The 20842-nt window shown below is 73.0% G+C and overlaps 1 protein-coding gene across 1 annotated transcript; it reads right to left on the bottom strand.

The window, feature by feature from the left end:
* Nucleotides 1-1751: 1751 nt before the first annotated feature.
* Nucleotides 1752-7226, bottom strand: AGXT (alanine--glyoxylate aminotransferase). Its single transcript, XM_084255713.1, has 11 exons — nucleotides 7026-7226; nucleotides 6763-6955; nucleotides 6546-6610; nucleotides 6038-6138; nucleotides 5477-5547; nucleotides 5104-5188; nucleotides 4167-4262; nucleotides 3709-3778; nucleotides 2765-2860; nucleotides 2435-2563; nucleotides 1752-2037 (listed from the first exon to the last, which is right to left on the bottom strand). The coding sequence occupies exons 1-11, from the start codon at nucleotides 7188-7190 to the stop codon at nucleotides 1930-1932; spliced, it is 1179 nt and encodes a 392-aa protein (XP_084111839.1). The 5' UTR covers nucleotides 7191-7226; the 3' UTR covers nucleotides 1752-1929.
* Nucleotides 7227-20842: the final 13616 nt, after the last annotated feature.

The following is a 20842-nucleotide window of genomic DNA, read 5'->3' as shown; positions in this document are numbered from 1 at the left end:
GGCGCCAGGGCTGCGGGGCGCAGTGGCCCGGGCCTCGCGCGGCTGTGGTCAGGCGGCGCAAGTGGGCACTCGCGGCCAGGAGACCTTCCAGCCCTGTCATGTGGGCCCCACGTGGCACCTCTGGGAACCCCCTACATGGGAGCCGAGGCTGGGGAGCACCCTTGTGGGAGCCTGGAGACCCCAGGAGGCGGGCCCGAGCAGCTGGCGGGCGCTGGGCCTGGGCAGGACTGAGACGCAGGCGCTGAACACGGGCAGCAGAACCGCATTATTCATTATCTGCAAAGAAAACCCAAGCAAAGCCATGAAGAAACAGCCGGACTTGGCGACTGTGGAGGGCGCGAAGGGGGCGCGAGGAGCGGAGGGGCGCAGGGTCGCCAGGGCAGCATGCGGGGCCGGCAGGGTGTGAGGCGCGGGTGCGAGGCCTCCCGGGACTGCAGTGCCCAGTGTGGTCTTAAAAGACCTACATTGCCGGGCACAGCCGGCGCGCACGCGATTCTGAGGGTTTTGCTGCCCTTAACGGCTCTAGCACCCCCACCAGAGCCCCAGGCAGCGCCGACGACACAGCTCTGAAGGCTACGGGGCCCCAAAGGCTGGGGGTGCGGGACTGGGGTCACACAGGCGTTCCGGCCTCCCCGTGGGTGCGGGCAGGCGCCCGTTGCAGGCGGACACCGAGCAGGGGCGCGCAGCTGCCGGGCGGGGTGGGTGGGGCTGGCTCTGGCGTGGGCGGGTCAGTCCGAGCCCGGCCCGCGGTGTCCCCCGCTGGCGTGTCCCGCCTCAGCTGTAAGCCCGGCCCCGGCAGCTGCGGCACCCACACCCGGGGCCTCCTGGGGACACCGCCTCGTTTGAAAGACAGGACTAGGGTGAGGAGTCGACAACCGGGCAGGCGCTCGCGGCGACTCTGGGGCCCCTGGGACAGATGGCCACGGCCACCAGGCGCCACTCCGCAGGGGAGGGGCAGAGGGGGCGGGGAGAAGGGGGAGCAGGAGAGCCGCCTCACGGGAGCGGAGGCCCCGGAGCCGCCCCCCACATCCGGACTCACGGGGGCTGGGGCGGGAGGCTCAAGCCCAGGAGGGGCAGGACGGAGACCCCTGGCCAGCGAGGCCCCGGCGGCCGGAGCTCCCCTGCGCGCCCGCTCGCCCCAGCCCTCCCGTGACTCCCCGCGAGAGCAGAAGACGGGGCACACCCAGCCTCCTCGCGCACCTTACTCTAGCCCCAAGCAGGGCGGCCCAGGCCCGCGCACAGCCCGGCCCCCCCAGCCCCCTCCCCCCGCGCACAGCCCGGCCCCCCCACAGGCCTGCAGTCCGTCCACCGCGGCTGACTCTGGGGAAACCGACCAGGCAGGGCGGCTGGCAGAACAGAGGCGGGAGCCCCCGGGGGCCGCCGGATTCCACGTTCTGCCCCAAGGGTCCTGCCTGCTCTGACCGCAGCACTGAGGGGGCAGCGTGGGCTCTGGGCAGCCCCGCCTCTCCTGGGGGCCACCAGCACCGCCCGTGGCTCAGGCGCTGCTGCCCACATGGACCGGCAGTATTGGGGCGTCCGTCAGGGACGCCGGGGGCTGCGGGCGTGGACCTGGCTGGGTCTGCAGCTTCCGGGGAGGGCAGAGGGGGTCGGTGAGGGCAAGGGGCAGAGGTCAGGGGAGCCGGGCAGAGGAGGAGGGCGCTGGGCGGGGGCTGGCCACCCACCCCCGCCACGTCCTTGCTCGCTGGCCTGGACACGGGCCTGCGCCCTAGGCCCCGAGATCAGCCTGAGGCCGTGCGGTCCCCCAGGCAGGGCCGCGGGGCGGGGCAGGGCAGGGCTGGAGCAGAGGCGCAGCCGCCAGGGCAGGCGAGGGAGCGGAGGCCGGCGGGGTGGGCGGACACTCTTTATTGACTCCTGGGAGGCCGGAGCCCACGCCTGGCGCCTGGCGGCGGTTCTGCGGGCCGCCCCGGGTCACAGCTTGTTCCGGGGACAGTTCTGCAGCGCCTCCTGCAGCGCCTCCGTCAGCCGGTCCACGTTCTCGCGCGTGGCGTTGTAGCCCAGCAGGCCGATGCGCAGCACCTGGCGCGGGCGCAGGCTCAGCCCCGAGCTGGGCACGGGGAGCCCATGGGTGCTGCCCTGGTCCCCCGGAGGGCCCGCCCTGCAGAGCTGTCCTCCCTCTGCCTCGGGGCATCCATATGGGTCATTCAGAACCACCCGCTCAGCGGGCACAGCGGAGCCAGCGGGGGGCAGTGCGGGGGGCAGGGACCAGGGGGCAGGAACCAGGGGGCAGGGGCTGAGGAAGGGCATTGGGGAGAAGCGGAGAAGCCGCTCCCCCACCTCACAGGACTGGGGAGGAGGCGGCTGCCCTTCCCCCAATTCCCAGGCAGCTGCTGACCCCCAGGCCCCACCCCCTGGCCCCTGTGGCCAGCTGCGCCGGTGTGGGAAGCCTCCCCTGCGGCCGGGGCCGGGCACTCACCATGCCCACCGAGGGCCCCAGGCCACCCATGATCTCGATGCCGAAGTGGTCCATGAGGTATTGCAGGATGTCCTTCCACTGGTAGCCGGCGGGCACGGCCACGGTGGTCACGGTGGGCAGCCGCAGGGCCTGTGGGATGCCCGGTCAGCCCAGCGGGGGTCAGGTGGGGGTGGGGAGGAGTAGGGTGCCCCACCTCTAACCACCCCTGCCCCCACGGGGTGTCCAGACACCACCCCGGGCTGGGGAGCTGAGAGGCTCCCGCTCAGAGGCCCCCCCAGCCACCGAGAGGGCCCTGGCCGGAGCCCCCGCCCACCGCCCCGGGCCCCTTACAGGGTCCTTCACGAAGAGCTTCAGGCCCAGCCCCTGCAGACGCCCGTACAGGTACTCGGTGGCCTCCCGGTGCTTCCGCCAGCTGTTCTCCAGGCCCTGCGGGCAGGCGGGCGGTGTGGGCGGCCGGAGCGGGGCCCTCCTGCCCGTGCCGCCCTCCTCCCGCAACGCCGGCTGTGGTGTGGGGCCTGTCCTGGGGGGAGGGGAGGCCTGTCCTGTCCCTGGGCGCCCGTGGAGGTAGGTGGGCGTGGGCGGAGGACACCGGGCCAGCCGGAGGACACTGGCCAGCCAGTTATTGAGGCCCTGGGGGAGGCGAGGGCACCTGGCTGGAGCAGGGAGCTGCCCAGGGGAGGGGACACGCAGGCAAGAGCGACCAGAACTAGGGCTCGGGCACCCTCCTCCCTCGGGGGGCACGCCCTTGGGGAGGGGCAGGGGAAGGGGGGAAAGAGGGTCGTCCCCACACCCGGGCCCCGGCCCACCTGCCCCCTCGCGGCCCTGCTGCCCCAAGCCCCCACTGTGCTCCACGGGGCCCGGCCTCCCCTCCACGCTGACGCCCAGACCCGGCTCTCTGTCCTCCTTGTGACCCTGGCGCCCCAGACCCCTCCGTCCCCTGTTGGGGTGGACAGCGGCTGAGGCGGCCAGCGTGGGCAGCAGGGTACTGGGTCCTATCTCCTGCAGCCTGGGCCACAGAGTGTGGACACTGCCCCCAGCAGAGCCAGGCCCTTGTCACGCTGCCGTGCCTGCCCCAGGACGGACGCTGCTGCAGGACTGTCCACTCTTGATACCGCCCATGCACCTTGGCTGTCCCCCTCGGCGGGGCCCACTCTGCCTCCTGAAGCAACCTGGGCTCACTGCACGGCCTTGTCCCTCCCGCCCCTCGGCCAGCAGGCCCGTCGCCGCCCCGTGGCGTCCCTGGCCGGCTGCCCGGAGCAGCCCCGGAAGCGCACCTGCTCGGCCAGGAGGGCCAGGCTCTCGCGCAGGCTGTACAGGCTGACCACGGGGGTGGTGTGGTGGTACCTGCGGGGGCGGCTGCTTGTCAGGGCTGGGGCCTGGCAGCCTGGCGGGGTCGGGGAGGCTCCCACGGGTCCCACCAGGCCCATGGGCAGGGCTCCCTCCCATACTGCCCACGCCCCGGATCTCGGCCCCTGCTGTGGGCGACGTGGCCAAGCTGCCTCACAGAGCCCTGGCTCCCGCGCTCCTGCCCCCAGGTGGGTTAACTGAGTCACAGGGCAGGGGAGCGGGGGCAGGCTGGGCCCAGGTGCTTGCAAGACCGTGGGAAGGGGCGGCCATGGGAGGGCGGTGGGGCCTGGCGGGGCCCTGCCTCGGCCGGGGTGAGGGCCTGACAGGGACTGGAGCCCCGTAAGCAGGCGAGGGGGGTGGATAGAGCCCTGCCCGCCGCCCTCACGTCCGCGGCTGGTCGTCGCAGCCCCAGAAGTTGCCCAGCAGCTTGATGTCCAGGTAGAAGGAGAAAGGCTTCGTCTTGCGGGCGTCGATCTTGCTCCTGGGGGAGAAGTGGCCTGAGCGCCTGGCGGCTGCAGAGTCCGAGGCCCAGCCGGCACCTGGTGCTGCAGGCGTGTTTGCGCCCAGGGGCCAGCACGGCACCCCCGGTGTCCAGCCCCTTCCCCAAGTCTGGTGACCCCCTCTCCAAGCCCGAAACGCACCTGCTCGCACAGCTCCAGGCGGCAAGGCCGGCCCGACCTCAGGCCCGGCCCCCCACCTCACCAGCACACAAGCCCCGGTCCCACCGGGGGTGTCTGTGAGGTCCTGGGTGCGGCCGCGGCAGGAGCCTTCTGGGCCTGACCCGTCTCCTCCCGCCCCCACCCAGCCTGGCGCGGGTCTGGACCCCGGGATGTGGGGACTCCCGCTGGGGCTGCAGTGGGCCCAGGCGTCCATGTCCTCCGGCTCAGCTCCCGGCACCTGGCGGGGGGCGGAGGGAGGCCGGCTCGCCTCGTCCCGACGCCAGGGCCAGGCCGCGTCCCACACAAGCCCAAGCCCCTGTGAAGAGCATCTCCCTGCAGCCAGCGTGGCCACCTGTGCCCAGGCCCTCACCGCCTCGGCCTCGGCCACCGCTCCCCGGCCCGAGCTCGGGCGCCTGCTGGGGGCACCTGTCTGGGGCACCTGCCCAGGGGTGCTTGCTGGGGGCACCTACAGAGGAGTTCCTGCCGAGGGTACCTGTCGGGGGGCACCTCTGGGGGTTTCTGCTGGGGGTACCTGCGGGGGGGGCACCTGCCGGGGGTATCTGCAGGGGGAACCTTACGGGGACACCTGCCAGGGCAGGGCTGGAGGCCCTCTGAGCGTGCCCCTTCTCCCCCCAGCCCTGGGGGCCCAGCACCCACACTCACTTGGCCTTCTCACTGAAGGAGATAATCGAGGTGCCTGGGGGGGCATTCAGGGCCTTCTGGGACCCCGAATACAGGATATCGATGCCTGTGGGGTGAGAGCCACACTTGAGGTCGGGCCCCTCCGGGGGGGGGGCCCTGCTGCCCAGGACACACCCACCAAGGCTCCGAACGGGTGGGGGGGCTGCTCCCTGGGGTGGGGGACAGCCAGGCCCCTGGTGGTCGAGCCCCCGCAGGGGCAAGCAGGGGTCTGCAGAAGTGCCCCCCCGGGGATGGGCTGGCCTGGAGGAGGAGGCGGCCCCGACAGCTGCGGCGGCTCTGCCCACCCAGAGGCTCTGGCTCCCGCCCGCCCGGCCCGCGGTGCTGCGCGCCCCACCTTGCTGGTCCATGTAGATGGGGGCCCCGCCCAGAGATGCCACCGAGTCCACCAGGAGCAGACACCCGTACCTGGGTGGGCGCAGAGAGCAGGGAGGGCTCATGCTCCGCCCGGGTCCAGGCGGCCCCCCGCACCTCCAGGCTTCCGCCTGGATCCCTGGACAGGCAGAGTGGGCCTCGGGGGTCGAGCCCAGGGGGCTGCTGCCGCGCTCGGCCAGCACAGCCTGGTCAGCTTGGGGCCGCGCCCCATCCTGGAGCAGCGGTGACGACAGCCTCGCGTCGCCCAGCAGCCACGCCCGTCTCCGGCCCCTGCCGGGTGCCGGGTGGCCACGGCGGGCTCAAGCCCCCACCAGACCAGAGCAGGCCTGAGGTGGGGGGCCCATCCAGCCTCGGCCCTGTGCCCCATGTGTGGGGGCGGGGGTGGGGAGGGCTCTGGGGAGGTTGGCCCCTAGGCCTGGACCCGGGGCAGGGTCAGCTCGGAGCCCGCCCCTCTGAGGACCCGGGGGGGCCCCGGCCACACTGCAGGCAGGCCGGGTGGCCGGGGGGCAGGCGGGGGGCCCACCTGTGGCAGAGCTCCCCGTAGCCGTCCAGGGGCTGCAGGATGCCGCTCGAGGACTCCCCGTGGGTCAGGAAGAGCAGCACCGGCTTGTGCTGGGCCAGGCCCTGGGGACAGAGGAGCCGGCTGAGGCCCAGCGGGGCCCCAAGGTCTGCTCCTGGGCAGGGGCCCCCGGGAGAGTGACCTGGTGGGCGGCGCCTGCCACCCCTCTGCTGGCACTGGGGCGGCTCCCAGAGGAGGGCTTGGCCCGGAGACAGGCGCGACCCAGACCCCCTGTGGCGCCTGCCGCCAGCGAGAGGCCAGCCGCGTCCCCGGGTCTGGCTGGTTGGGACTGACCCCGGGGCCCTCCTCTGGCCTCCAGGGGTCAGGGCTTTTGGCTCTGCAGACCCCTGACAGGATTCCCACCCGCCGGCCCCCCAGGCATGTACCTCAGCTGGGAGAGCCGAGGCCCCCAGGGCCCCACCCCCGCCCTGAGCCGGCCCTGGAACCTGCCGCTGCCCCCGGCCCCCGGTACCTTTTCCACATCTTGCAGCGTGAAGTAGCTTCCAGGGCCCTTGACCATCGGGTGCACACGGGCTTCTGGGGGCAGGGCAGAGAGGGTGTGACCCCGTGTGCACACCGCAGGCCCTGGTGTTGGGGAGCAGAGGGCCTGGAGGGGCAGTGACTGGGGGTGGGGGGACGCCCGGGAGGGGCCCCGGGGAGGGGGGCACGGGCGAGGGTGTCCAGCTCACTGATGCGCTCGGCGATGTCCACGGCCCGCTGCCCCCACATGCCGTTGACCCCGACCAGGAAGGAGTCCCCCGGCTCCAGGATGTTGACCAGGGCAGCCTCGAGGGCGCAGTGGCCGGAGCCGCTCAAGGCCAGCGTCAGGCGGTTCTGCGTCTGGAACACGTACTGGACGCCTTGCTTGATCTCGTCCATTATCTGGGGGGACACGCGGGTCAGGCCCTCGTCCTTGTGCTGAGCGAGGGGCGGCCGGGCGGCCCACACCCACCTGGAACATCTCCTTGTGCACGTGGCCGATCATCTGCTGGCCGCCGGCCGCCAGCACACGGGGCGCCAGGTTGGCGGGGCCGGGCCCCAGCAGCAGCCGGCTGGGGAGGGTCAGGGGCCGGAGCAGCGCCGGGGGCGGGGGCACCCGCAGCTGGTGGGTGGCCATGGTCCGCGCCCGGGCCGCCGCCTGGGGCCCCAGGGCCGCGCCGGCCACACGCAGCACGCACAGCATCGCCCTGCGGCCGCGGGGAGCGCCGGTCGATGGCGGTCGATGGCTCGGGCTCCTCCTTGTTTGTGCTGCGACCTGACCCTCCGCACACTCACCCGTGTGTCGGGGCCGGGCGGGGGAGGAGCCCGGGAGCCGCAGACACGGCCAACAGCCCACTGCCCGTGCCTGCCCCCCGCGGCCAGGGCGGTGTCCAGGCCCGGGGGCCGCCGCGTGATGGGGCGGCACGGCCCAGAGGGCCCTTGCTGGCGGGCAGGCGGCCCAGACCCGGGTAGCTGACCCGTGCCCTGCGTGTGTCCACGTGCGCCTGTGTCTGCACGTGTGCCGCTCTGCGGGGGTCGTGAGTCACACGTGTGTGTGTCTATGCCAAGTGTGCCAACACCCCCAGGCCGCGCCCCGTCCCCATCCTTCTGGAAGGAGCTGCTCCTCTGCCTCCCCCCAGGGCCCGGGGTCGCAGCCCGCTGTCCCCTTGCGGGCCGTGCAGGAGCCTCCTCGCCCCAGCCCGCCGGAGGGGAGGGGGAATCACGCAGGCTGCTCCCACACTTCTCCCAGGCCCGATGGGTCCTGTGGCGAGGGGACCCCGTCCCGCCCTCAGCACCTGCCCCTGACCCCACGCCCCTTGGCACTCGCCGCGGGCCCAGGGCCCTTAGCTAAGCAGGCGTTTCAGCCTGTGCGCCCGGACACCCTCGCAGGCCTGAGGGCAGGGCCCCTGTCCGTCACCTGGGGCAGGAGGAACCAGCCTCGTGGGCTGGACCAGGGCGCCTAGCAGGGGCAGGTGCATCCCTGCGGGCCCAGGCCTGCGCCCTCACCCTCTGCGCCTCCAGGCCGGGAGCCAGCGGGAGACCCCCACCCTCCTCCCTGCACATGTGCCGGGGGACATGTCTTTCTACTGTCCCCAAAAGCCTCCCCTTGGGCTTGGACTCCTCCAGGAGGGTCCGGCCAGGCTGGGCCCACTAGGAGCCTAGTCCACCTCATGGACCGGGGGCCTCCTTCCTGTCGGGGTCAAGGGCATGTGGGGCAGCGGGCCGGGACATCAGGGAGCCCATGAGTGAGCGGATGGGTCGGGATGTGGCCCTTCGCTCCATCCTTCCCAAAGCCCCCCACAAAGCCTGGCACCCCCTCCCCTGCCTCCTGGGGGCCAAGAGGGAGCCGGGTGGCCCGGAGGCTCCAGGAAAAGGCTGAGGCGGAGTGGGGTGTCAGAGCTGAGCCTGGAGCCTGGCAGGGGCCCCTGGGAGGGGTGGGCGGTCTGTGGGTCTTCCAGGGCTGGCCAGGCCCACCGTGCAACCCCCAGGGAGCAGGCCCAGCTCAGCGCTGCCTGCGCCAGGTGAGGGTCGCCCAGGGAGCTGACGGCCTCTGCCAGCCTGCGCGTGTCCACTCTGCTTGGCCCTCAGGCTGTGTCCAGCGCTGCCCTCCACTGGCGGCCACCTGGGATGCCCTCTGTCATGCGTGGGCCGCAGGGCGACGGCCTTGCTTCCTTGGAGCCACGTGCAGGTGCCTCACGTGCAGGGCTGAGGCCGGGTGGACCCACCGCCCGCAGCGGGCAGCCTGCTTGCTCCAGCAGGGGTGTGAGCGCAGCGGGAGGCGCTGTTGCAATCTGGGGGGCGGCTCCCCAGGCTCGGCCACCATTGGGAGCTGGGGCCGGGCGTGGGCGAACAGCAGGGCAACTAAGTGACCTTTGTTCCCCCAGGAGCCCCGCAGATAAGGGCCACCTGGCCAGCTGGACCAGAAGTGGGGCCTCAGTGCCCAGCCAGTGGCCGTGCCTGCCCAGCCCCCGAGCAGCCCCGCCCCTGCCAGCCCCTCTGCAGGGCAGGGACCCTACAGGTGGCAGGACCTGGATGAGACCCTCTGCTGGCCACGCCCCTCACCCCCGCCCTGGCACCCACGGCGGGTGTGGTACTCCAGGGGAGCCTCCGAGGACCGTGCCGTCCCCTCCTGTACCCACCCGGCTCCAATCAGCGCGCGGAGGATGGGGGGGTAGTCCCTTGCCCAGCGCCAGAGCAGGGGCCAGCGGGCCGCCAGGCAAGCCTGGCCTCCTCCGGGCAGGACAGGCACCGCCCAGCTCAGCTGCGCAGGTCACCATCCCGGGCCACGCCCTGCTGGGGCGCCCAGTGTCCCCTGAGCGGGCACCAGGTGCTCACTTAGCGGTGAGGCGGTGCTGCCAGCGCCCTGGGGTGCCTCGGACACCGATGGGGTGGGGCACCCCCACTTGCGGGTCTGAGGAGCAGCTGCAGGGGGCGGGATGAAGGTGGGACAGAGAGTGGGGTGGGGCCGCGGGGCCATGAGCGTCCTGCTGTCCAGGTGCAGCCCCGGGGTGAGACTGGCGGGAGGGCCGGGCCCCCCTGCAGCGGCCAGGCACCCGGTGGGGACGACCTCAGAGCCCCGTGAGGCGCCCAGCCCCGCCCTCCCCTCCCGACCCAGCCCCTGCCCTGTCCTCCCCTCCCCCACTCTCCCCACACTGGCCCCTGCGCTGCCCACCTGGGATGCAGCCAGCGGCCCTGGGGACGGCCAGCCGGCATGAGGCTGGCACCCTGGGCTGCTGCAGTGTCTCTCAACGCTCCTTATTTCCATTTTCACACCACAAGCTTTTTGACACTTTGCTGCAGCAGAGACAGAGTGGACGGGGCCCTCTGGGTCCAGTCCTCCCAGGTGGCCTCTGCCACCCAGTTTGCTGGGGACTGGCCAGGCCCAGGCCGCCTGCCCTGCCCCACAGCCCGGGGCCGCCCCAGGGCTTCTCCGCCTCTTCTGTGCAGTCTCCGGGCCGGTGCGGACACGCTGGGGCTGCGGCAGGTCTGCGACAAGCCTGCTCACCGGCCTCCCGGCTGGGGTCTCCTGGGGGGCCCGCGCGCCACGCTGGGGCTGAAGCAGGGCTCGGGAGCCCCAGGGTGAGAGGCTGCCGAGACCCCCTGTTCACACGCGGGCTCTGGGCTTAGGGCTCCTGCATGCTGCAGTCCCGCCGCAGGGACACCGAGCAGGACCTGGGAGAGTCCGAGGGAGGCCCAGCTGGCCAGCGCCACCTCCCCACTCAGGGCCTGTCCACCTGGCACCCCTGCCGCGTGCTGATTGGTCGCGACCAGCACGAGTGTCCATGAAGCAAAGGGTGGCTCTGAGCCCGGCCGGGCGCTCCTGGGTGCTCGGGCTCTGCCCGCCTGCCTGCGGGGGGTGCTCCCCTCTTTGGGCTGCTGTGGATGGAGGGGGTGGACAGGGGTGTGGCGTCCACTTCTTTGGGGTGTTCGCCCAGCGTGGGGCTGGTGGGTCACGTGGCAGTCCCATGTCTGAATTGTTTCATCCGCGCCCGCAGCCAGCTGTGCCCCCTGCTCTGCGCCCCTAAGAGTGCAGGGGCAGTGGCCCCTGATGGTGGGGAGCTTTGACGGTGGGGACCCCTGACAGTGGGCTGCGGTGGGAGTCCCTCCGGGGAGTGCCCAGAGGGGCCCGGCACACCAGGGCCATGGGGTGCCTCACGCTCTCTGCCCCCCGAGGGCAGCTTCCATGCTCTCCCCTGGCAAGAGATACGGCGGTAGCTGGGCCAGGGAGGCCCACGGAGGACATGCCACCCACGGCTGCCGAGCAATGCGCCCCACATCAGCCGCCACCCGCTGCCCGCTTTGGCTTGATCAAACACCGAGTCAGCACTGCCAGCCTCCCAGCAGGTCCCAGGCCCAGCCTGCGAGGCCAGCCAGGGTGGGGGTGGGGCGCCCAGGGCCCCTCAGCTGGGGGGGTTCTGGCTCGCTCTGGCCCCCTCTCCTGCAGGCTGCACACAGGCCATGCGGTCAGGCGACGGTGCACACGGTGCTGCGGTGAGCGGGCAGCTGGGAGAGCTGTCCCGCAGGTTGCAGGCACCGGCCTCCCCAGCTGCCTCGCCTGTCTTCGGGGGCAGGGGGCCTGCGGACAGCTCACCGGCCACCGGCTTCCCCCTCTCCTGAGGCTGCGCCCTGCAGCTCGGCCTGGGGAGAAGCTGGGGGGGGCATCTGCGGGGGCCTGGCTCCCGCACGGCCCTGCAGCACCCCTGGGCGCAGGGCCTCTCCCGGGCCGCTGTGAATACCGCAGGCTGGGTGTCCCGGGCAGGTGCTCCATCCAGTGGTGGCCGCGGGAGCTGCGTGGCGGGAGAGGCTCCCCACCGGCTTTGGGAACCGGGCATTCGCGCCTGGTGAGCTGGGCAGGGGCTGCAGGGGCAGGTGGGCCTGGGCCCTCCGCCAGCCTGGGGAGGTCCGTGGACAGGGGCCAGGCTCAGGCCAGGGGACGCCGCCACAGGTGCCGGGCTGGGCCCCGCCGGGGCGGCGGGGCAGGGACGGGAGGGGCGGTGAGGGCCGCCCAGCGGGGCCGGCCCTTTGTCTTCCCGCCCTGCCTCAGGTCCTCGCCGCCGGGACACAGCGCGGGCCGCCCAGGCCTGGGTCCGGCACCGCATGGCCGCGCAGCTGGAGCCCAGAGAGCCCCCGCCGGGGCCGGCCCCGCTCCCGGGCCCTGGACTCGGCGCTGACCCGCGGGCCGCGCTCCCCTCCGGGGGGACCTGCCCCCAGGGCGGCTGGGATGCGCTGCCCGCCCGCCGGAGCTGGGTGGACACGCCCCGCCATTGCCATGGCAGCGGCGTTGCCCGGCAGCGCCCCGCACCCACGGCCGGCCCCCCCCCCCCCCCCCCCGATGGTTGCCGAGGCAACGCGGCAGCAGCACCCGGGCTGGGGCCTGGGGACGGCCCCCTCGGGGCGGGGCTTCCTCGCAGGGGCGGGGCTTCCTCGCAGGGGCGGGGCTTCCTCGCAGGGGCGGGGTCTTAGGGGTGGGGCCGCGCATCGGCCCGTGGTCCGTCCTGCCTCAGCCCACAGGACTGGTCCCTGGGGTCAGCGTGGGCAGGTCCTGGGCCTGGGCCGGCAGGTCCCGGTGGGGTGGGGTGCAGGGGCGCCCCAGTATTCTTCCAATACTGGTTCGGGTCTGGTCCTCCTGCACTTTGGGGAATTCCAGGTAGCCCGCGGGTGGGCGCCTCGCCACACCCCCACCCCCACAGGCCCCCTCCCCCGGCTTCTCCCCCCGCCCAGCTGCAGGAAGGTCCGGCCCCATGTCTGGGGGTGCAGGAGCTAGAGCCGTGGTTCTGGCGGGACCTATATGCTGCCAGGGCGGGGGCAGAAGGTCTGTGGTGTTTGGGCTCAGAGGGGAGGCCCACGAGCGGTCAGCACCCAGGAAGCCTCAGGGAGGGGCTCAGGCAGGAGGACAGGGCCGGGCTGCACCTGCCGGGAGGCACACGGAACAAGAAGCCAGTGGACATGGAGGCCGGGGAGCTCACAGGGCTGGAAGCCCCGCCCGGAAGGGCCTGAACGCCGCAGCTTCTCCCACCGGCCTCTCCCACCAGCCGCTGCCCAGCAGGCCCTGCAGGCGCCGCTCCGGCCTCCACGGGGCGCCAGGCGTCTGCGCGGGACAAATGCGGGAAACGTGTCCCCGGAGCTGGGTTGATTCCGAACATGAGAGTGAGAACTGAAAACAGAGGCGTGTTCGCGGGACTCGCTGGGAACGTGGCCCTGTCAGCGCGAGGGGAGGGCAGGGCGGGCGGCGGGCGTCCAGGAGAGCGGGCTGAGAAACCCGCAGGGCTGGCCCAGCGAGGCGCCTTTGGGAAAGGGCTGGAGAATAAGAACTAAAAAGCTGCGCGGCGCCCACACAGATGAGCGCCAGCCACGCCCGCAGCCTCCTCCTGCGTGACGTCAATTGGCGGGCAGGCCGGGCCAGGGCACCCGCGGGCAGGACCCGAGCTTCTGCGGCCACTGTCCACCAAGCTCCGCAGGCCACGCTCCGCAAGCTCTGACCAGTGCTCGGGGTCCTGACCGAGAGCCAATGATTTAACGGTCCAGGCAAACTCACTTGGGTTCCCTCAACTCCCCACCACGCGGTGGGCAGCCCACACCACTAGCATGCGTGGGACGAAAGCCCGACCCAGAGTCTGCCCCGAGGCTCAGCTCCGGGGATCCCCGCCCTGGGGTTGCAACAGGGTGGTCCCCAGGAAAGGGGGAGGTTCCCTGCCCCTCCCAAGGGAGGGTGGAGCTGAGCAGGAAGAGGAGAAGCTGCAGAAGAGACTGAGGAAGGAGGCAGGATGGAGCCAGGAGACCTGGAGGAGGCGCACGGAGCCTAGAGACACGTGAAGAAACTGCGCTTGTCTTGTGGTCGTGGACGGGGTGACACAGATGTGGGTGAGACCCGTGGGGAGGTGACCATGGCGGCTTTTATCTTGATGTTGATTTTGCTCTTTTCCTTCCGGGCTTGTCTGGTTGTTTCTGACCCTTTTCTGTGGGTCCCACTGGAAGATGCTTTAGACTTGGGGCAGGCCTTGGGGCCTTGCTCTGGGCCGATCCCATATGGATGGACTTTTGCCCACGAGGGGATGGGTCACTTTGGGTGCTTCATTTAGAAACTAGATTCTTCGCCTTACCTGTATTGTTTCCTAGTTTTATTAAAGTTCCTTTTCATTAAAGTCTCATGTGTTTTGTGTTGATGCGGCGGATGGCAGAACCCATTTAGAATAGGCAGGTTTGCGGGGTTTGGGCTGACCCTCTCCCTGTCCGATAACAGGGTCAGCCCCAGGTGGCCATGGGTGCCCCACCCCAGCGGTCCCTCAGCTGAGGTGATGAAAGCACCACCAGGTCTGGGGAGGTGGGGGGGGAGGGCGGAGGTCATGGGTGGGCGCCGAAGTCCTGCTCCTCACCCCACCCCGGGGCCGCGCTGCCCCTCGGCCCCAAGTCCCCCACCCCGTCACCTCTGTAAATAACCCCTCATCATACCCTCCCTGATGCCCCTGGTGCCTCCCGCCTGGGGCGGCGCCCTGCTGGGTAGGCTGCTGGCAGATGATGAGGCAATTCGATGAGAAACCGGTCACAAAGCTGGCTGCGGGGGCCACGCTCCCCAAGTGGATGGCGTGGATTGAGTGACCCGCAGGCTCTGACCCTCGGGTTTGAAAGAATCCCAGGGACGGGAAGAAACACCTTGGTCTGAACGACAGTGAGACTTGGGATGGCCAGTTTTGCGAGAGCCCGCTGGGGCTGCAGAAGGAGACTGTGGCTATCGGGGGACCCCCGGAAGGCAGACAGCAGAGCGACGGCCAGGCGGTGAGAGCAGGACGGAGCCGCCGGCCCGAAGGACGGGAGGGAAGGGCAGGAGAGAAGGGTCCGTCCTTGGAAATATCTGCACATATTAAAAGAGAAAATGGCAAAACCTCCACCAAAATAGGAAACAGAAAGGAGAAAGGAGCCGAGATCAGAGCCAACAGTTTAGTAGCAGACACCTCAGCCCGGGGCTCGGTCCTGAAAACAGAAAATGCTCAATTGGGCTCAGGAGAGAGAGAACTGGCCGGATCCACAAACACGGCGGGGGACATGACAGAGACCCCCACGCACCCCAGCCCCGGCGCGCCCCCGACGCGCCCCTGACGCCCGTGCACCCCCATGTGTCCCCCCACCCCTCCCGTTGCTGCTGCAGACGGAGCCTGGAAGGGCGAGGCGGCCCGGCCGGCCCCTCCCCACCCGCCCGAAAAGCACCGGCCCCGGGGGGCGGCGGCGACACCTCCTCGGAGCCCCGGCCCTGCGGGGGGGGGGGGGGGGGCGCGGGGTGCGGGCGGCCGGCGGGCAGGACGGACCGGGGTGTCCCGGCTGCGCTGACGTCACCGCACCCACCGCACTGCGGCTCGCGGGGAGCCGGCCCGGGGCTTTGTGGGGGTTGGGGGAGGGACACGCGGCTGGTGGCCGCGCGCGCCCCCGGAGCCCCGAAAGCAGGCAGGGGCGGTGGCCGAGGGAGGGGCGCGGTGCGGCCCCGGGGCGCGGGGGCGGCGGGGGGGGCGGGGGGGCGGCTGCATCCTCCCGGGGAGGCGGGCGCGGGCGGCACCGGCCGGGCACCTGCTACAGCGGGGTCCGCGCGCGGCAGACCGCGGGGGGTGCGGGGGCCGTCCCCGGGCCCCCCCCCCCGCCGGGCGGCGGCGGGGGTCTCAGGGCTGCGCTCCAGGGGTCCGCGGCCGTCCGCGCCGCCCGCTCGGGCGGGGGGGCCTCCGGGGCGCGCTCGGCGGCCTCTGCCCGGCCAGGGCGGGCGGGGGAGCGCGGCGGGCGCGGGCGAGGGGCTCGAGGTGGGGCGCCGGGTGACGTCACAGCCCCCCCCCCGCCCCGGCGGCCCGACGCCTCTGCCCGCGACGAACCAGCTGGCGGCTGGGGCTCGGGCGCCGCGCGCAGCCAACCAGCGGGCCGGGGGCGGGGCGGGGCGCCGGCCGGGGGCGCAGCCGTCACGCGGGGCGCAGTCACTGCCCCGCAGCCCGCGCCGCGGCCGGGACGCGCCCACGCCGGTGCCGCCGGCCCAGCCCGGGACGCGAGAGGTGAGGCCGCCGCGCCCGCGCCCCCGCCTGCGCCCCGCGCCCGCGCCCGCGCCCCCCGCCCCGCGCCCCCCGCCGCCCGCGCCCCCCGCCCCCCGGGGCGCCCAGCACCCGCGGGCGCCCGTGTCCTTGTCGCGGCCGGGGCGCCGCGGCCCCTCCTCCCCGCGCCTCCCGCCCCGCCGAGAACAATGGGCAGATTCAGGGCGCCCGCCCCCCCCCCGCCCGCCGCGCGGGGCCCCCTCGGGAGGCGCCTCCCCGCGCCCCGCGGCGGCCCCGGCATCTCGGGCGCCCGCGCCCCGACCCCGCCGCCGCGCCCGGGAGGGAGGGCGCGGGCCGGGGGCGGGAGGGCGCGGGCCGGGGGCGCCCGGGAGGGGCGGGTGCGGGCGCGGGGCGCGGACGGGCGGGCGGGGCTGCGCGGGGCTGGCGGCCCGCGTCGCGCCCTCCGGCCCCGCGCCCTCCCCGGCGCGCCCCCGGCCCCGCGGCCCGGCCGGCGGGGGCGCCGCGCGGGAACAGGTGCGGCCGGCGGCGCGGGGGGGGGGGGGGGCGCGCGGGGCGCTCCCGAGACCCTGCCCAGCCCCTCCCCCTGCCCGGGGCCGGGCGCCGGCGCGCGGCGGGGGGGCCGGGGGCCGGGGTGGGGGGGCCGGATGGGCCGTGGGCCTGGGGCTGGGGCCCGGGGGTCCGGGGGGGGGCCGGGGGGGCCGGGGGGGGCCGGGGGCCGGCGCCGGGGCGGGGGAGGGGCGGGAATGCCAAGTCATGGGCCTGCGGGCGCGGGCACGACGCCGCCCCGCGCGGACCCGGGGCGCGCCCGCGGTCCCCGGAATCCTGGGACCCCTCGCGAGGCGGGTGCCCACGTGCCCGGGGGCAGCGAAGGGGCCTGCGGCCGGGACCCGCGCAGGGTCGGCCCCTCCCACCGCGGCGCCTCCCTGCCCCCCCACCCCCTGCCGCCTTCCGGGCGCCCCCATCGCGGTCTGATGGGCAGCTGCGGGGTCCGGGTGGGGGTTGGGGCTGCACCTGTGGCGGCCATTTTGCAGGTGTGGTTACCCCAGGCCCCGGCCAGGGCTGAGGGGTGCTGCAGGCAGGTGGGGAGCAGGTGGGGCCTGCGGGAGCCGGGCTGCAGTGGGCTGCAGGTGCGGTGGGGCGGGGCCAGGTCTACGCGGTCGGGGTCAAGTTCCCGGAGCCCCTGGGACGCGCAGGGTGGGGGATGCTCAGTCTGGTGGACCTGAGTCTGGCAGGTTGCTGGGTGCAGGGGGGCGGTCAGATGCACAAGGTCGGGCCCTGTGGGGTGTGGTCTGCAGGGCTGGAGAGGCTGGACCCGGTGTGCAGACAGGCCCAGGGGAGGGCCTGGCGTGCCAGGGAAGAGCCCTCTGGTGGGTGTCACGGCCCCCACCTGAGGGGCAGCGCCACAGTGGGGAGCCGAAGCCGGGGGTGGGGGCAGGGGGCGGCTGCTAGCCATGTCCAGCGATGTCCCTGCTGCCAGCACAACTGAGCAGGCGGCCCTGCCCTCTGGGAGCCCAGCAGGGCTGCCCTCCTGCCCTGGGCCGTGCAGCTGGTGGAGGCGGACAGATGGGAGGGGGGGGGCGGCTGGTCGTGGGGGGTGGACCCCTGCTCACGGGCCTGTGGCGGGGCCAGCCCTCTGGGTGTTCTGACTGGGCACGTGGCTGGGCTGGTGCCCTTCAGCCTGGGCAGGGGCCTCAGAGCCCGGGGCAGTGCTGGCCAGGCCCGCGGAGCAGCCAGTGACTGGATGAGCTGCCATCTCCCACCTGACCCCACCAGCTCCCAGGGCACAGCACCCTTAGGTGCTTCAGAGCAGGGACAGGCCTGCGACCTCATCTGGGGCCACCTGGGGCCCTCCCCAGCTGCCATGTCAGGGGCGCCTCTGAGAACCCTGCGGGGTTGGACCCCAGGGCCAGGCCGGGGCCACCTGCCTCTGTTCTGTGTCTGGTTTGCAGAGAGGGGCGGTGGGGTGCTCTGACCCCCAGCCCCCGTCTTGGCTGCAGCCCAAGGCGCAGGCTGGCCCTGCGCCCTGCGCCCGAGCTCGGGCCTGGAGCGCTCAAGGGGTCCTGGAGCCCTGGAGGGGGCGGGCGTCAGGGCCGCAGTCAGCGGAGGATGTGCCCCTCGCCCGGCTCTGGTCCCGTCTGCTCTGGGGCGCCAGAGCCCCTGCCCCTGGCCGCCCCCGTTGTGACTGACCCTGCCTCTGAGTGGGGCCGTCGCCCCCTGACCCGTCCTCCCTGCTGGGATTCCCTGGCCCAGCCCAGCAGCCTCCCTGCCACACGCACAGCTCCCCCTTGCACAGTGCATGCTCGGGGTGCACGCACCCTCACGCTCACCAGCACTCGCGCCCTCGCTGGCTCTGCCCCTCACGCTGCTCCCCTGCAGCCTCCCTGCCCAGCCTCCTGGAGGCTCCCAGCCCCTCACATGCCTGAGCCACCTCCAGGCCGGTGTCAGCTCCTGGGTGTCACCCCCACTGCAGTCGGGCTGGGGAGACAGGGGACGTTTGTACCCATCACATCCACCCCTCCCTGGTGGGGGGGCTCCCTGGCTGCAGATGGACTCTAGGTCCTGGGGTCTTGTCCCAGCGTCCAGCCTCCTGCATCTCTGCAGACGCCCTGGGCACCTCTGTCCAGCCTCCGCCTGCCACCCTGCCCGCCCGCCCCCGCCCCCCCCCCGCCGGAGCTACCCCTCAATGGGTTGTCTGTCCCCCGCCGCCCATCCAGGCCTGGGCCCTGGCCCCAGTCCTGCCCGTGACACGCAGCTCCGGTTGGAGGCGGCCCCCGCTGCTGACTCCTTCCCGAGCCCCGCCCTGGCTGCCTCTGGGGAGGCCCAAGCCACCGCAGAGCAGAGGGTGTCGAGTCCCACCCCGCACCTTGCGCCCAGACGGCCCCCGCCAGCCGCGCTGGCCTCAGGCTCCTCCCACCTGCCCTTAGCCAGGGCCTCGGCAGGCGGGAGTGGGCAGGGTCACACCCCAGGCCCCTGGTCCTGGGCCTGCGTCTGTGGGGAGGGCACGGCCGGGCGGGTGTTGTCACTGCTCAGTGTCATGTGGTCCTTGCTCTGCCCTTGTCTCCGGGCCGGGCACGGCCACGGGGCTGCAGCTGCGGGAAAGGTGGTGACGTGAATGGTGGGCCAGAGGCGGGTGGGGAGCGCCAGGGAGGGGGAGGTGGAGAGGGCAGACGGGGTGGTGGGGTGAGGAGGACAGGGGAGAGGCGGGGCGAGGAGTGGTGGGGGAGGTGGGGCAGGCGGGGGCCGGGTGGAGCACAGCACCCTCCCATCCTCCAGGGCACCTTAAGGGTATTTGATTTTCCCTCGATCCTTTGTCTGTCCCTCCTTCCGGGTCCAGTGCGGCTCCTGGACGCCGTTCTTGGTCTCACTCTTCCAGCCCGCGCCGCCCCCCTCCCCGGGCCCCGCCCCTGCCGGCCTGGCCTCGCATCCTCCATGTTTCCGGTCTCCATCCTGGGGTGACTCCCGTCGGCCCCTGTCCGGGATGCGGGTGCTCCGGGCGGTCCCCGGTGGCCTCCTCCCTGGAGGGCCGGCCCTTTCTCCCGGCCCTCGCCTTCCCGCGGCTGGGCCTGGTGGGCTCGGTGGGGCTCGGCCCCCGCCACCCCGCGCTCTGCCCCCATCCGGGGCGTCTGTGCTCTCCTCTCTTCTCCTGTGAGCGGCTCCTTGTTTGTGTTCTGGTTTCTGGACCGTGTGTGGCCTCATTCCAGTCCTTTCTTGGGTGTGAGCTCTCAGCACCTGCATTCTCGGTCCCACGCCCCTCCTGCCCCGGCCCACCTGCCCGGCCCACCTGCCCGGCCCACCTGCCCAGCCCACCTGCCTAGCCCACCTGCCCGGCCCACCTTCCTGGCCCCACCTGCCCCGGCCTCACCTGCCCAACCCACCTGCCCTGTCCCCAGCTTCCCTGGCCCCACTTGCCCAACCCACCTGCCCGGCCCCACCTGCCCGGCCCCACCTGCCCGGCCCACCTGCCCGGCCCACCTGCCCAACCCACCTGCCCGGCCCACCTGCCCGGCCCACCTGCCCAGCCCACCTGCCCAACCCACCTGCCCGGCCCACCTGCCTGGCCCACCTGCCCGGCCCACCTGCCCAGCCCACCTGCCTAGCCCACCTGCCCGGCCCACCTTCCTGGCCCCACCTGCCCCGGCCTCACCTGCCCAACCCACCTGCCCTGTCCCCAGCTTCCCTGGCCCCACTTGCCCAACCCACCTGCCCGGCCCCACCTGCCCGGCCCACCTGCCCGGCCCACCTGCCCAACCCACCTGCCCGGCCCACCTGCCCAACCCACCTGCCCAACCCACCTGCCCGGCCCACCTGCCCGGCCCACCTGCCCGGCCCACCTGCCCAACCCACCTGCCCGGCCCACCTGCCCAGCCCACCTGCCCAGCCCACCTGCCCGGCCCACCTGCCCGGCCCACCTGCCCGGCCCCACCTGCCCGGCCCACCTGCCCAACCCACCTGCCCAACCCACCTGCCCGGCCCACCTGCCCGGCCCACCTGCCCGGCCCACCTGCCCAACCCACCTGCCCGGCCCACCTGCCCGGCCCACCTGCCCAACCCACCTGCCCCGGCCCCACCTGCCCGGCCCACCTGCCCCGCCCATCGCCCACTGCAGACCATCCTGCTCTAGCCTGGGACGCACCCTCTCCCAGAGATGCTGAGTCACTGGGGGGCTGTTTATTGGTTTGCCTGTGTAGCTTCTGCTCTGTTGGCCCCCCATGCCGTGACCGGACAACCTCTCCAGCCCTCACAGCCAGGGAGGCCCATCGGGTAGCAGAGCTTTCGACTGCTGAATCGCCCGCAAGTGGGATTCCACTGGGGTGTCCATCAGGCGACCAGCTTTAGGGAAGGGTGTGAGCTGGTAGCCAAGATGCCCCCAACACCAGAATGGGGGGCACTGGCACCCACCCTGAAGACTTGCTCCCACTGGATGCTTTCTTCCGTCTCAGGGGAGCAAGCCCTAGCTATGTGCTCCACTTGGGGCGCCTGCTCATGGGGGTTCCACAGCCGGAGCTGCACCCTAGCCTCCATCTCCAGCCCGGCTCACCGCTCCTGTCCCCCTGGGTGCACAGAGGCCCCGGGGCTGTTGCTGCTGTGCTTGCCCGGGGCCCTGAGGCTCGCTGGAGGCCTGAGCTTGTGGGTGGCTTCACGCGGTCTGATCTCACGCAGTCTCGAGAGCGGTCACTATGGCCCTCGTCCTCCCGAGGGGCCCCTCATCCTCTGGGTGCCAAGGAGGTCTTGGCGCCCACACTCACGCTCATGCCAAGAAAATTCTGTT

The sequence above is a fragment of the Talpa europaea genome (genome assembly GCF_964194135.1).
Source record: "Talpa europaea genome assembly, chromosome: 1".
In the NCBI taxonomy this organism is placed as follows: domain Eukaryota; kingdom Metazoa; phylum Chordata; class Mammalia; order Eulipotyphla; family Talpidae; genus Talpa; species Talpa europaea.
This window is presented reverse-complemented; position numbering and strand designations above follow the sequence as displayed.

Coding starts and splice junctions, on each gene's coding strand:
- AGXT (XM_084255713.1), bottom strand. CDS start 7,190: ATGGCCACCCACCAGCTGCGGGTGCCCCCGCCCCCGGCGCTGCTCCGG. Junction 2,861..3,708: donor TGGCCCTCCTGGCCGAGCAG/GTGCGCTTCCGG, acceptor GCCTGCCCGCAG/GGCCTGGAGAACAGCTGGCG. Junction 2,564..2,764: donor AGCTCTTCGTGAAGGACCCT/GTAAGGGGCCCG, acceptor GGCATCCCACAG/GCCCTGCGGCTGCCCACCGT.